This window comes from Balaenoptera musculus, chromosome 4 (genome assembly GCF_009873245.2).
Source record: "Balaenoptera musculus isolate JJ_BM4_2016_0621 chromosome 4, mBalMus1.pri.v3, whole genome shotgun sequence".
NCBI classification, from domain to species: domain Eukaryota; kingdom Metazoa; phylum Chordata; class Mammalia; order Artiodactyla; family Balaenopteridae; genus Balaenoptera; species Balaenoptera musculus.
Window position 1 is genome coordinate 78,578,490 of NC_045788.1, and position 12,663 is coordinate 78,591,152.

The following is a 12,663-nucleotide window of genomic DNA, read 5'->3' on the forward strand; positions in this document are numbered from 1 at the left end:
CTGGCAACTCACATTTCAATGTATTCCAGCCCACTGCAAGGTCAGTCTAGTGGATGAGCCAGAGGGGAGTGGCTAGAGATATTCTCAGACTGGAGGAGGGGTAGAACAAGGCAAGAAGCCTCTTTTTCTCATCTAGGAAGACTGACCATCTTGCCTTCCTTCTACCTCATAGCGCAATGTCGGGTGGGGTTCCTGAGAAGAGGTAACACAAAACAGCTGCCTTGATAACAAGCCCATTTTCACAGTTTCTCTTGGCCTCTTCTCACGTGCTTCTCTTCATCTCCACTTCTCCCTTTTATAGGCCACCTTGTTGGGCTGCTCTTGGGTGGCCTGTACGCTACACTCTCAAGTCCCACCCAATTTTGGCCTCCCTGAGGGACCTCATATTCCCGCATCACCTCATCTTCCACCCTCCCTCCCTCCACCAAATTCTCATTCCCTCAGCGTATCAGCTAGGTTATACATTAATTGTGAACAAGGACATGACTGAAAGTCATTGCAGTCCCCCATTGTTCTCCTGCCCACTTCATCAAAACACACACACACGCACACCCCAATGTCTTTCTGTGGGTCTAAGACAATCTCTAATTAGTGAAATTCCAAGCTAAATATTTATGGCCTGGTGGAAAAGAGTGGGGTCTTGAGGCTGTTTCCCCAGAAAGACTGGTCCTGGAAGGGGGCAGCCCCAGGAGGGAAGCTGGCACAGGGGCTGGCTTTCTGCCCCTGCTCCAAGTCCTTAGGGCAGTGGGGTTCAGTCCCCCTTTCATACTTTCAACAAAGGTTGACTGAGTGTCACAGGGTGCTATGCCAGGACCTGTGACAGAACTCTAAAACATCATCCTTGTCCTTTAGGAACTTATAGTTCAGCTGGGAAGACAAAATCTGCACAATCAATTAAAAATTTTTAAAAGTGATCAAAAGGAGTTCATACAGAGAGGAATGAAAGTTCAGAGAAGGAAGGAGGAATTCATACCAATCAAAAGGAAAAAGTCACTGAGGATGGAGTGGTGTAACTTGAGCTAAGCTTTGAAGGACAGGAAGAATTGGGGCAATCCAGATGATAAATCAGACTTCCCAGATGGTGACATTATTTTTTTAGCTGGTCCTGTGGGACATTCTTTGCCCATCTGAAGGTTAAAGAAGCAGATAACAATACCTCATGGTGTTGACATTTTCAAAGGGTAATGAGTTCTCTTTTCAAACGTAGAACCTTAGGTGCCCCATACCCTTTATTTTAGTCTGCTGTGGCCACCTGCTCTACTCACAGACACCTCCTGAAGTGCCTATAGCCAGAGGACCTGAGAAATGAGGATTCCTGGAGGTGAGAAGGCCAAGGAAACAATGAAGTCATCCAGAAGAGAGGAAGAAGACTGAGCCACGTGCCAAAGACCTGGTTAAATGTGGCCAAGTAGATGACAGTGTTGGCATTGGTGCCAGGTCATGTGAACCACCCTGGAGAGTAGTGGAGTGCCTTTCAGTTTTAGGGAGAGCCATGTGCAAACTGGGATGATGGAAAGGAGCCACAAATGGTTATTCCCCAGATCAGGGAAGGTACCTAAGTTCTCTGCCACTTTGGATTCCTTCCTTAGGAGTTATGTGGTATCAGGAGCTACCTAAATTGAGAAGAGCCCAGGCCAAAAGGGCTGGTGAGGAGAACTTGTAGGTCTTAGCCTGTATTCCTATCTCTTCTGCCTTCCACCAAAGCAGGGGAATAAATCCTATATTCCACTCAGAAGTCCAAAGAATGTGAATTCTCTTTTGTTCAGGGCTTGGGAAGCCTGGGGAGGTGGAGGGTTGGCTTGCTCGGGAAGGAGTGCCGGGAATGTGTGGGGATGTTGGTCCAGATGTGGCCAGCACTGCAGGGGACACTTCTAAAACTGGCTCTCAGAACTCTTCCACAGCTGCCCTAGAGCTGTCTCCCCTCTTTAGTTGAGGGAATTGGGACTTAGGTGTGTGGATTTTTTTTTTTTTTTAACCTTTAATCAACCATTTTCCTTGAACTACATGTGGAAATAATTAGAGCATGAATGCTGAGTAAATGTAAGTCCTGGCAGTCCCAGACATACTTCAGTGACAGGTTCTTGGCAGGAATGAAGAATTGTGAATCTCATGTGAATTTCCTTTAGCCATTCTCTCCCTTCTTTTCTTCCTTTTTTTTTCTTGCAAGGCAAACACAAATAGAATAAAAATGTTATTAATGGCATTCTAGGGGAGTAGAGGGTTCCAACCAGTTAACTAAGAGTGAAATCAGGCCAGTCAGTTGGGGTCCCATTACTGCTCCCCTGATTTCCTCTGCCATGATCCAGGAGGGAATGAAAAAGCATTGCTTAAGAAAATCCTTTGACAATGAAATCCAACTTTAATTCCCCCACCAAAGCCCAGCAAAAACCCTGAAACACCCTCAAGAGGGTCTATACATAACCAATATCTTTAGTTTAGTTTAGGTTAGTTTCCTTGGGAGATTAAAGTTTGATATTCAGGAACATCTGAAATGGTAAATTCCTGTGCTTACTAGGTAAGAGAATTCTAACAGTTTAAGGGACTTTGGCATCATCAACAACACTTGCGTTTTATAGATGGGGAATCTGAGGCCCAGAGAGGTCAAGCACCTTGCCCTAAGTCACACAGTGTGTTAGAAGCAGAGATATGTCCAATGCCTCTCTCCAGGCTCTTGCACCAATTCTCTTTACATAGGACCTCACTGTCTCTGCCTGGTCTGACCCCTGGGTTACTGATTCAGGTTTTAGCAGAGGTTTAAAAGGTTTTTTTGTGGGGTTTTTTTTTGCCTACTTCCCAATGTTTGCCAAAGCATTTCTCATGCAGTGCCATTCATCATCCATTTCTAGGAGCTCTCTAGACTTCCTGGTTTTGCTCCCAGTTTTCTGAATGTGCCTACTCTGCTTTCTTGGCTGGTCTGCCTTCAGAGCCCTCATACAGTTGTGCAGGCTCTTCACCACACAAGGAGGTGAGGGGGGCTGAAATCCAACCTGCATTCTGCTTGCCAAGCCCTGTAACCTGGCCCAGTGTTGCATCTGCCCAAAGGGGACGACATCTTTTCTGATTTGCACAGGGACCCCATGGGCAACCTGCCTTCCTTCCTGCTCCTCTCTGTGCTCATCTTGTCCCTTTCTCTCAGTTGCCTTCAGCCCTCCATTCCCACCCTTTCCTCCTGAGCTCATTTGTTCTCATCATCTACACAGATGATGTCCAGATGTGCACCTCCAAACCTTTATTTTCAACTTAGTGGGATGTTTTACTGTCCCTTTGGACTAATGTCCATAACTGGCTCATCATTGCCTGCCCCTCTTTCATTCAGCCCCTTCCCAGGGCTCCACTCTGACAGACACACCAGCAGCCTTCCAGGCCCTCAAAGCCAAAGATCTTGGCAGCTCACTGGATTTTCTCCTTCCTCTCTTCTGTCTGGTATGTTGCCAGATCCCCTTGTTCTTTAGAGATTGCTCTTGGATTTCTTCCTTTCTCTGAATCCATGTCACTACCTTCCATGAGACTCATCACCCCAGACTCTTTCTAGCTGGTTTCCTTGTGCCCCCAATTCCTCCTGACCTATTTCTTCCCATATACCACCACCCAACTGTTCTTGAAACCCTCCTGCTCAGAAACTTACAGATTTTCTGTCCAGATCCTACCATTCTTCAGGACGAGTCCCACCTCGTCCATGGAACCCATCTCCTAAGGTCAGCCCCATTTACTTCAGGACTGCATTGGTCTGTGTGTGTTAGTTCCATCTCCCGGACTAGGTTAGAAACTTCTGTGAAGGCAGAGGCCACATCCTGTACTCTTTTAGAGTATATGCCACAGGGCTTGTACCATGCTGGTCACAGGCTGTTATCCTTTTTTTTTTTTTTTTTAAATTAATTAATTTATTTAATTTATTTATTTTTGGCTGCGTTGGGTCTTCGTTGCTGTGTGCAGGCTTTCTCTAGTTGCGGCGAGCAGGGGCTACTCTTCGTTGCGGTGCGCGGGCTTCTCATTGTGGTGGCTTCTCTTATTGCAGAGCGCGGGCTCTAGGCATGCAGGCTTCAGTAGTTGTAGCACGCGGGCTCAGTAGTTGTGGCTCACGGGCTCTAGAGCGCAGGCTCAGTAGTTATGGTGCACGGGCTTAGTTGCTCCACAGCATGTGGGATCTTCCCAGACCAGGGCTCGAACCCGTGTCCCCTGCATTGGCAGAAGGATTCTTAACCACCGCGCCACCAGGGAAGCCCCTGTTATCCTTCTTGTTTGTTGTTACAGGCATTATCAAATATGCTTTCTGAGAGGTTTAAACTCCTTGCTTTGGCTTTCACTGAAGAAGACTAGAGGACTATCCATACCCTCTACTTTGTCCTTTAAAATGGACAAGTCTCAGGCAGATGGTTGGAAAACAGAAAATGAATACCATGCTCAAACCTAACAGACTAATTCAGGGTGGAGAGTGGTCTGGCTTAAAAGTTTCCATTCAGGGTTCTGATGAAACTGAAGGGTGAAATTGTGAAACCAGGGAACTTAGAAAAAGCACCCTTTAGGAAGACTGCCACGCTATCTTGGGAATTCCCAGGGGTCACTCTGAGGACTATTGACAGATAGTGGGGAGCCCAGTAGCCCCTGTCAGAGTGGCGTCACTGCATGTGCCTGAGTTGGGGAGAGAACATGGCACTCCACAGGAAGACACCCAGCTCACTGCTGTGGACCGTGACCTGAAGGCATGAGAGCAGAAATGCCTACCTACCTCAGTCACAGCACAGCTCAGTTACAGCCTCCTTACTGCCAATGGGGATGAATACTCCACCGTCATAGACCCTGGTGAGATTATTTTAAGTCCATGTGAAAGGGCCTAACATATTTCTAACTCTGTGCTTACTAAATGCCGCTATTTGCTTATGCTACGACTGGACAAGACCATTGCAGAAAACTGAACTTACCACTATATAGAAACCAAGCCTCCAGTCTGCCATGCTGTATCTGGGCCACCTCAAAAAAGTCCTAACATATGGAGGGGGAGGCATTCTAGAGATGGCAGATGAACAGCTGGGAAGGTGAAAAGGCTTCCATATGAAGAAGGCAGTGTAGATCCTTGTGTGACAGGGCCAGCACTTAAGACAATGTGACAGAATCTGTAAAATAACAAAGACAGTGGTTAAGGTAAACAGCTTTGTCCCATTTGAAATTTGAAAGTAGGCATTTCCAGGCACACAATACATTATCACATAATGAGTAGAAAATGTGCTATCCTGTGAGCTATGATTGATAGAGGCTGAACATAGAAATTAATACAATGAAAAATTAGATAATTCTTGAATGACAGATCCATAATAGAGGTTTTTTGTTTTTTTTTAATCTTAAGGCTAATCCTCTTGGGAGTGATACAGCCCTTATTTTGATATCATAAAGCTTAGCCATGCCTTACCCCAAACATCCTGAGTGCATTGTCACTGGCCACTGACACTGACAGCAACCTGAAGAACCCCAAATTACATTTAATGTAAAAAACGTTTACTGAGCATTTTTCTCTGGCAAGACAATGTGGTGAGTCTGTGGGAAGCCAAAATGTGCAGGCGTTTAGTCTACTTGAGATACGCTTTGTGTGCATAAAATATTAAATAGGGCTCTGACTAATAGACTAAAGACCTCAAAGCCTTCTTGTTTATGGTGAGTCAGATTGACTGAGAAGCTAATTAAGATTCAGTTTCGGTCCTTTTACTTGTAAGGCCCACTTCCAAAGCCCTGTGCCCAATTTTACAGTCATAGTTGTGTATTCTTTTTCTTAAGGGGGCCCCCTCAACTTGTTTAAGCCTCACCACAAAACCTGGGTCTGGCCCTGGTGCCTAAACCTTAAGATGAGGGATTGGTTGTGAGCACCCAAGAGGGAGGGACAAACACAGTGCCTATTGCCAAGCGCATCAGAGCAACCGCTAGAAGTCACTCCTTCCTCCTCTTTCCTGGAATATGTAGGACACAGCAACACACTCTTCAGAGAAAAAGAATCAGAGAATTGAGCAAGGTCACATGATGCTCCAGCCATATTTCAAGATCCTGAAGTGGCCCCGCTTTCTTCCTGGCTTTCTCAGGCCTGTGCTACTGGGTTCCATTCCAGAACGGCCGTCCCAGCCTGTGCCCCACCCAGGTCTCCTGCTCTCCCCAGTTCTGTGAATTCCTTTGTCCCCAGCTCTGGTGCTCAGCGTATCTGAGGGGCCCTGGTGTTCCTGTGAAGTTTCCATGACTAATTCTGGCAAAGCAAGGAGAGCCTTTCTCATGTCAGCAAAGCCGCTCTGTCACAGAATAGTGGCAAGGGGAGCCAAAATTCCACCTTGGCATACGTAGGGCTGTTTTTTTCAAAAAGAAAGTTGGGAAGGAGAAAAGGGATGGAGGGGACAGAGCCGACCCAGTTCACATTAGTGAAATGATGGTATATTAAGCTGACAGTTTTATGGCTTTGCTTATAAGCTTCCTCCCCTGCCAAAGCACACTGTTCTTCCAGAAATTGTTTTACTTCAGAAGACTTCTTTTAAACATTCAAAGCATATTTTATGTTCAGGCTTAGTGCTGGTCAGCCCAGAGACTCAGACACCCTATCACCTCTGCTGGTGGTTTTGCAAATGATTGGTTTTCCCATGGCTTGCAGAGGATCTTTTTCAAGTGCAAAAATAATTTCTGGTTTTGTTTTTTGTTTTTGTTTTTTTTAGACCTTGGATCCAAGACAATACCTTTTCTAGCTTTGATTTGTAGAGAGGCAAAGTGGTTTAGTGGAAAGAGGGCTGGAATTAAAGTCTGGAGACCTTGGGCCAGGACCCAGGTCTGTACCCATGAGGTCTTGGACCAGTCAATACAGCTGTGAGCCTCCATTTCTTCTTTATCACAGGATGTTACATCTGGAGGGGCCTTAGAAGTAACCCCTGCCTGCCTATCCTAAAAGGTTTTGAAAATAAAAGTAATGGTAAAAATTACAGACTCGTCAAAATTGCTATTCAAACAGCAATTATCACCATGCAGTGGCTCAGAGAGGACGTTTTTCCCTGGTAAAAGTCAGCAATGTTCCTGGTCATCTTTTACCAAGGGGAATTTGAATTGTGCAGATTAATATGAGACCAAACCCCCAGAGCATGGCTTGCGACACATAATGAAAACAACATAAAAGCAAGTCAGGGAGAGGATGTAGAAGGATAAAGCTAGAAACTTGATGTTTCTCCATAGGGAGCAATTATTTTGTTGATTTTTCTCCGTATATCATGGTGGCCTCACTTCCAGAATACACTCCCTCTCTCCACTCAGTCACACTCTCACAGGTATATTCAGACTACCGGTTCATATACCTGCGACCTCACACTCCCAGAGAATATTCAGATGCCATACCTACGACCTCACACTCCCAGAGAATATTCAGATGCCAATGTCGTTATCTCTACGTAGATGAAATTCTCATACAGCTTTGGGACCTAATTCCTAAAATTGTTATGGTAGTAAAGCAAACAATTTTCTTTCTGTTGTGAGAACTGCACTGCGCCTGTGACCTCGCCCTGTGCCAGCCCTTGTAGCTGTACCCTCTCCCTGCAGCTCATTTGACTGTTCCCCATAAGGGATTATCAAGACTCTGGGGTCAGGCTGACCTGTGTTCCAGTTCTGACCCAGCTCTCGCTAGTTATGTGGACTCTGCACATCACAGAGCTTTTCTGAATCTTATAATTCCTCCCTGTTTGTTACATGGAACTAAAAATATGGAAACCTACACAGACATTGTGAGGACAAAGAGATCTGTGAAGAGCCTCACTCAGTTGTAGGTGCTCCGATTAATACTAGCCCTAGGTCCTGGTCACCCCCCCACAAGATTGCGGCCTTACACCTGGCAGGTTTTTTGTCTCCAGCCTCTCTCCAGGCTGCCTTGCACTTTGAGTCGGTATTTCCAAGCTGGAAGGGACCAGACGCAATATTCGAAAGCACCACCTTCATCATGTCACCTGCCCCGTCCCAAACTTCCCAGGGTCTTCACTGTGCATCATATCCATGGAGAGCCCCTTGGATCACCTGGCCTGACCCGCCCCCTGCCACTTGCGAGCCCCACCTCATCTCTCTCTTCCTCCACTGACACACCAGGCAGCTATTGTCCTGTGCCTTGAGCATGTTCCTGCCATGTTTATCCCCTCTCGAGATGTTCTCCCCCACTCAGAATCAGTCACTCAGCAGACGGGTAAGACCACCTACCACTCTGAGGAACTTTTCAGGAGCCTCAAGGATGCTTCTGACATCCCTGCTCCCGGAGAACATGGGGCTTGGAGAAGGGCTTTCAATGACACAAACAAAATTTTCTTCCTTACTGATTTCTACATGATAGCACGCCTGTGAATGGGCAGAATAGGGGGCTGGGGTGCCGTGAGGGCTTCAGGTTAGATGTTTTTTCCCAAGTCAGCAAATCCCTGGTTCTTGGTGTCCTGATGCCCGCAGGGCCCCCGCCCATTCTCCCACCCCACTTTGTCACATCTCGACTGGGAGGACAGAGCTGGGAGGAGCTGCTGAAGCCAAAGCTGCGCTTCTGCATTGCGGCTCCAAGCTCCGTAAGACAAAGAGAGAGATTGCCCCCTATTGACAGATGTGCCACCTGCAAAGAGGAATGCTGTTGAGCTAGCATTTCTCTGTGGTCTTCAAACACGATAACAGGGTTGTTAGGCCCTTGGTTTTTTCCATTCGGTCAGTGCTGCTCTCAGTGTTATCATTCAGTGTAAGGAAGGATGGTTGGGGACTTGACAGCCCAAGGTGATGACAGCATCTCGGTGGGAAAATTGTATGAAAATCAGTTGCCCGCTGTAATAACGGCCGCTTCCTGTTGTGTGGCAGGCACTCTGCCGCATGCAGTACATCTCATATAACCCTCCCACAGTCCTCATAGGGGTTAGTGTTCCCATTTTACACACTAGAAACTGAGGTTTAAAGAGAGTACCTTGCCCACAACCATGGTAAGTAAGGAGCAGAGGTGGGGGGTGGACATCAAATCTAGCTCTGTCACGCCCTTAAGCACTTTCTCCTGACATTTGCTAATTACGCAACTCAAATCCCCATCATAATTTCCTTAATCTTCAATCTTATACATATGAAAATTAATCAAATATAAAAGAATAGTTTTCCCCTTGGTTGGGTAGAATCCTAGCTCTGCCACTTTCTACTGATGTAACCTCTTAAGGCTCAGTTCCCTCATCTATAAAATGGGGATAGTTATGATGTCTGATTTATGGTGTTGTCGTAGAGCTTAAATAAGATCCTGTAAAATGAAAATCACTTAGCAGGGCGCCAGGCATTTATAAATAGGGGCTTAGTCATCTATTGTCTGAAGATCTGGGTTGGAATCCTAGCTCCTCATTTTTAGCTGTGGGACCTTGGGCAAGTTACTCGACCTTCCCATTTTCAGTTGCCTCATCTATAAAATGTGGTTAATAATACGCATGTTTTTGCAGGGCTGTCCACAGTAAGATGAAATTGTATGTATGAAAACGCTTTGTAAATTTTAATAGTACTATTCAAATATTAGTCGTTATATTCTATGTAAAGGGTATCTGTTTCTTTAAATGGATTTTTGAGAATTATTTCTGAAAAATGACTTGGGTTGAGTTCGACCTATCAGTAAAAGCTTTTATTTTTAATACTCACTAAAAGCATAAGATTGAAAAGAGGCTCTGTAAATGCCACAGGTTATTCTGCAGGAAACTCTATAATCATTAAAATGAATAATACTTAACAAGCAGCTTGCTTTACAGTTTATGATGCAGTTCCAAATACATTATCTCATTTCATCTTCACAAGGTAGGGCAGGTATTTACCCCTATTTTACAAATGAAGAAAGCAAGGCTCAGAGAGTTGAAGTGACTAATTATGGACATACAGCTAGTAAGCGGTAAAGGCTTGTGGGACTGTCTGCTGGTGTGTCTTTGAGCGTAGGCATATGTCTGAGCATGCTTTTTTATGCAGCAGTGTGTCTTTAACTCACATGACACACTCACTGGGGGTATATATTTGTCTGTAGCCCTCAGCATGTTGTTTCATGAAGGGGGAGAGGAGAAGGTAGTCTTATCTGAGATTTTTTTTTTTACACTGGTCAGCAATAGCCTTTTCCTCTTCATTTTTAGAGCTGCTTGCCATTCCTAGGGAGTTTCCAAGAGGGCCCTGCCTGGAGAATATACTCGATTTTATCTCCACTCCTGGTTTAGGAAACAACAGCTCTCCAGTACCCCCAGCCTGCTGGGAATTACTTCCTCTTTCTTTGCTCCCTGCCAGCTTTATTGAATTCGCCTTAGCAACATCCAAAAGAGAATGGGTTTAGCAACAGCCTGTGAACCAATGAAATGTGAGCATGGCAAGGGTTTCTAGACCAATGGGAGCCCTGCATGACCGGCAAGCTGGCTCAGAGAGAAAATAACCTAGAGTTTGCAAAGCAGCCTCCGGGTGGCAGCAGACCAACTTGTATTGGACATACCCACTCAGCTCTCAACATCCACTTTGTTTATTGCTTTCTTTGACCTTTTCTTGGATGTAAAACATTTACCGAGTATAAGAATTTTACAGTTACAAGCTTTGTGGGTGTGAGTTCTCTCCATGACACGGCAGACATGGCCTGAAGGATGGAATCTTAGGTTCCATCCCCCATCTTTACTATAGGCAGTCCCACGACCCCATCCCAGCCTCTGCCATCTTTGCTGGTTCTTCCACGGCCAATGCTACCCCAGTGGGCAGGAGCCTGGAGGCACTGGTGACTGCCTGCCCATCCAGTCAAGAAAAGGGCTCAAGAAATCACATTCTCCTTCGTTCAACCTCCACTACTGCTGACCTGAGTGGCAGATGAGGTGGGGCTAGCTTTCTGCCACCAATTAATAGGAGGGAAGGACTGTGTCACTGACAGATTAGTGCCTGTGAACACCCACATTCTCAGTGGCACAGATTGGGACCATTCCCTGCCTTGTCAGTTTTGCTGCATATGTCTGAACACGAATGTCTGACCACAAGTGGTTTGAGAACAGTTCTGTCTGTCAAGTGATCCTTCGGCCCTCTTGGTCTTGAAGCCAGAGGCAGATATGGACAGGGGCTGCATAAGACCACGTCGAATAATAGCAGATCCATGTTTCCAATGGTTTAGCCATCCTTCTTTTGCCTTTTGAGATGACAGTGCCTTGGACACTGCTCAGTGAGATTTTGGTCCTTCAGATATCCGTATTTCTCTCAAGCATTTCCGCTTCTGCCTGGCTTGCTCTTCTCATCCTTTAGGAGTCAGTTAAGGCATCCTATCTTCAGAAAGGCTTGTTTGAGTCTCACCTTCCTGTTGTTAACACTTCCTCATTGCTTTCTAGAGGTCTCTTTATTCTGTTTCCTTGGATAGCCATGGAGCTTCTTGAGGACGGAGACTGTGCCTTTTTATCTCCAGTCCTTAGCCTAGTATTGGCATTTCATGGGTGCTCAGTAAACGTTTTAGAAGAAAGGAAACATGCAAGAAAGAAGCTCTTGCTCTTTGAGAAACAATCTTAGAGATTCCTAGGTAGCTGGGCCTGAGAAGGAGCAGTGCCAGCAAGACTGATGCTGGCTGTTGGGCAGAACGTCTGGCTGTTCAGGACCCTTCAGCACCATGAGCCTCGACTCTAGGCCACGGCCCGAGCCTGAGAGATAATCACCACCATTGGCTCATCCGGAGATGGGCTCATCTCACTGACAGGGTTTCCTTGATGATTTTGTGTTTTAGGAGGAACCAAGGAGCAAATCCAAGATCTGTGCCAATGTGTTTTGTGGAGCCGGCCGGGAATGTGCAGTCACAGAGAAGGGAGAGCCCACCTGCCTCTGCATCGAGGTAAGTCCTGAGGGTGGGAGCCAGAGGACGGTGGCCAAGGCCAGGGTTGGTTACCTCGCTGGAGCTACCAGTCTGCAGAGCAGTGCCAACGATTTCATCATCTTTATAAAAGCACACCTTGTCTATCTGAGAGAAGTGAAATTTTTATCTCAGAAGTTAAAAATCAGATGTGAATGTAGGGATATTTTTCCTTTTAAAAAATGTTTATCTTTATAAGAGTTTTAAATTACAAAATTAACAATTGCTTTTTATAAGTCAAGTAGTACAGACATTTATGCAAACATAAAATTAATAATCTTCCCCATAACCCTCAAATCCCATTAGTCTGAAATAACCAGTGTAAACAGTTTGGTGTATATTTGTTCCACAGGGGTTTTTTTTCTATGCAACTATAAACATATAGGGTTTCCCCCTATTTTATACAAAAATGGGATCATAATATAGACAGATCTAGATATATGCAACTTGTATCTTATACTCATTAATATATAACAACAACCCTCTAGGTCAGCATGTATAGTTCTAACTCATTTTTTAATAGCTCAGTATTTAGTGATATACAGGAACCAGATTTATGTAATCATTTTCCTATAGATGGACATTTAGGTTGTTTCATGGGTTGTTTACCACTACAAACAATGACATCTTTCTACAAATATTCTTACATGCTGCTGGCTTTACCTCTGTAGGATTGAGTCCCACTGGGGCATGCTAGGTCAAAGGATATGCATATTTTAAAATACTAGACGGAATGCAGATTTCTCAGTTTGGTTTTGTTTTTAATGAAGTTTAAAAAACAAAGTGACCTTTTAAGAAATACTTCTTTTGTAGGCAGGAGTCTCACTCTTGGC

The 12,663-nt window shown here is 45.2% G+C and overlaps 1 protein-coding gene across 1 annotated transcript in view; it reads left to right on the forward strand.

Moving 5' to 3' along the window:
• The window catches only part of FSTL1 (follistatin like 1), a 51,460-nt gene that overhangs the window by 21,332 nt on the left and 17,465 nt on the right, over window positions 1-12,663 (forward strand). Inside the window, exon 3 of the mRNA XM_036850556.1 lies at window positions 11,708-11,812. Coding sequence (XP_036706451.1) covers window positions 11,708-11,812 — 105 coding nt within the window. The remainder of the gene's footprint in view (window positions 1-11,707; window positions 11,813-12,663) is intronic.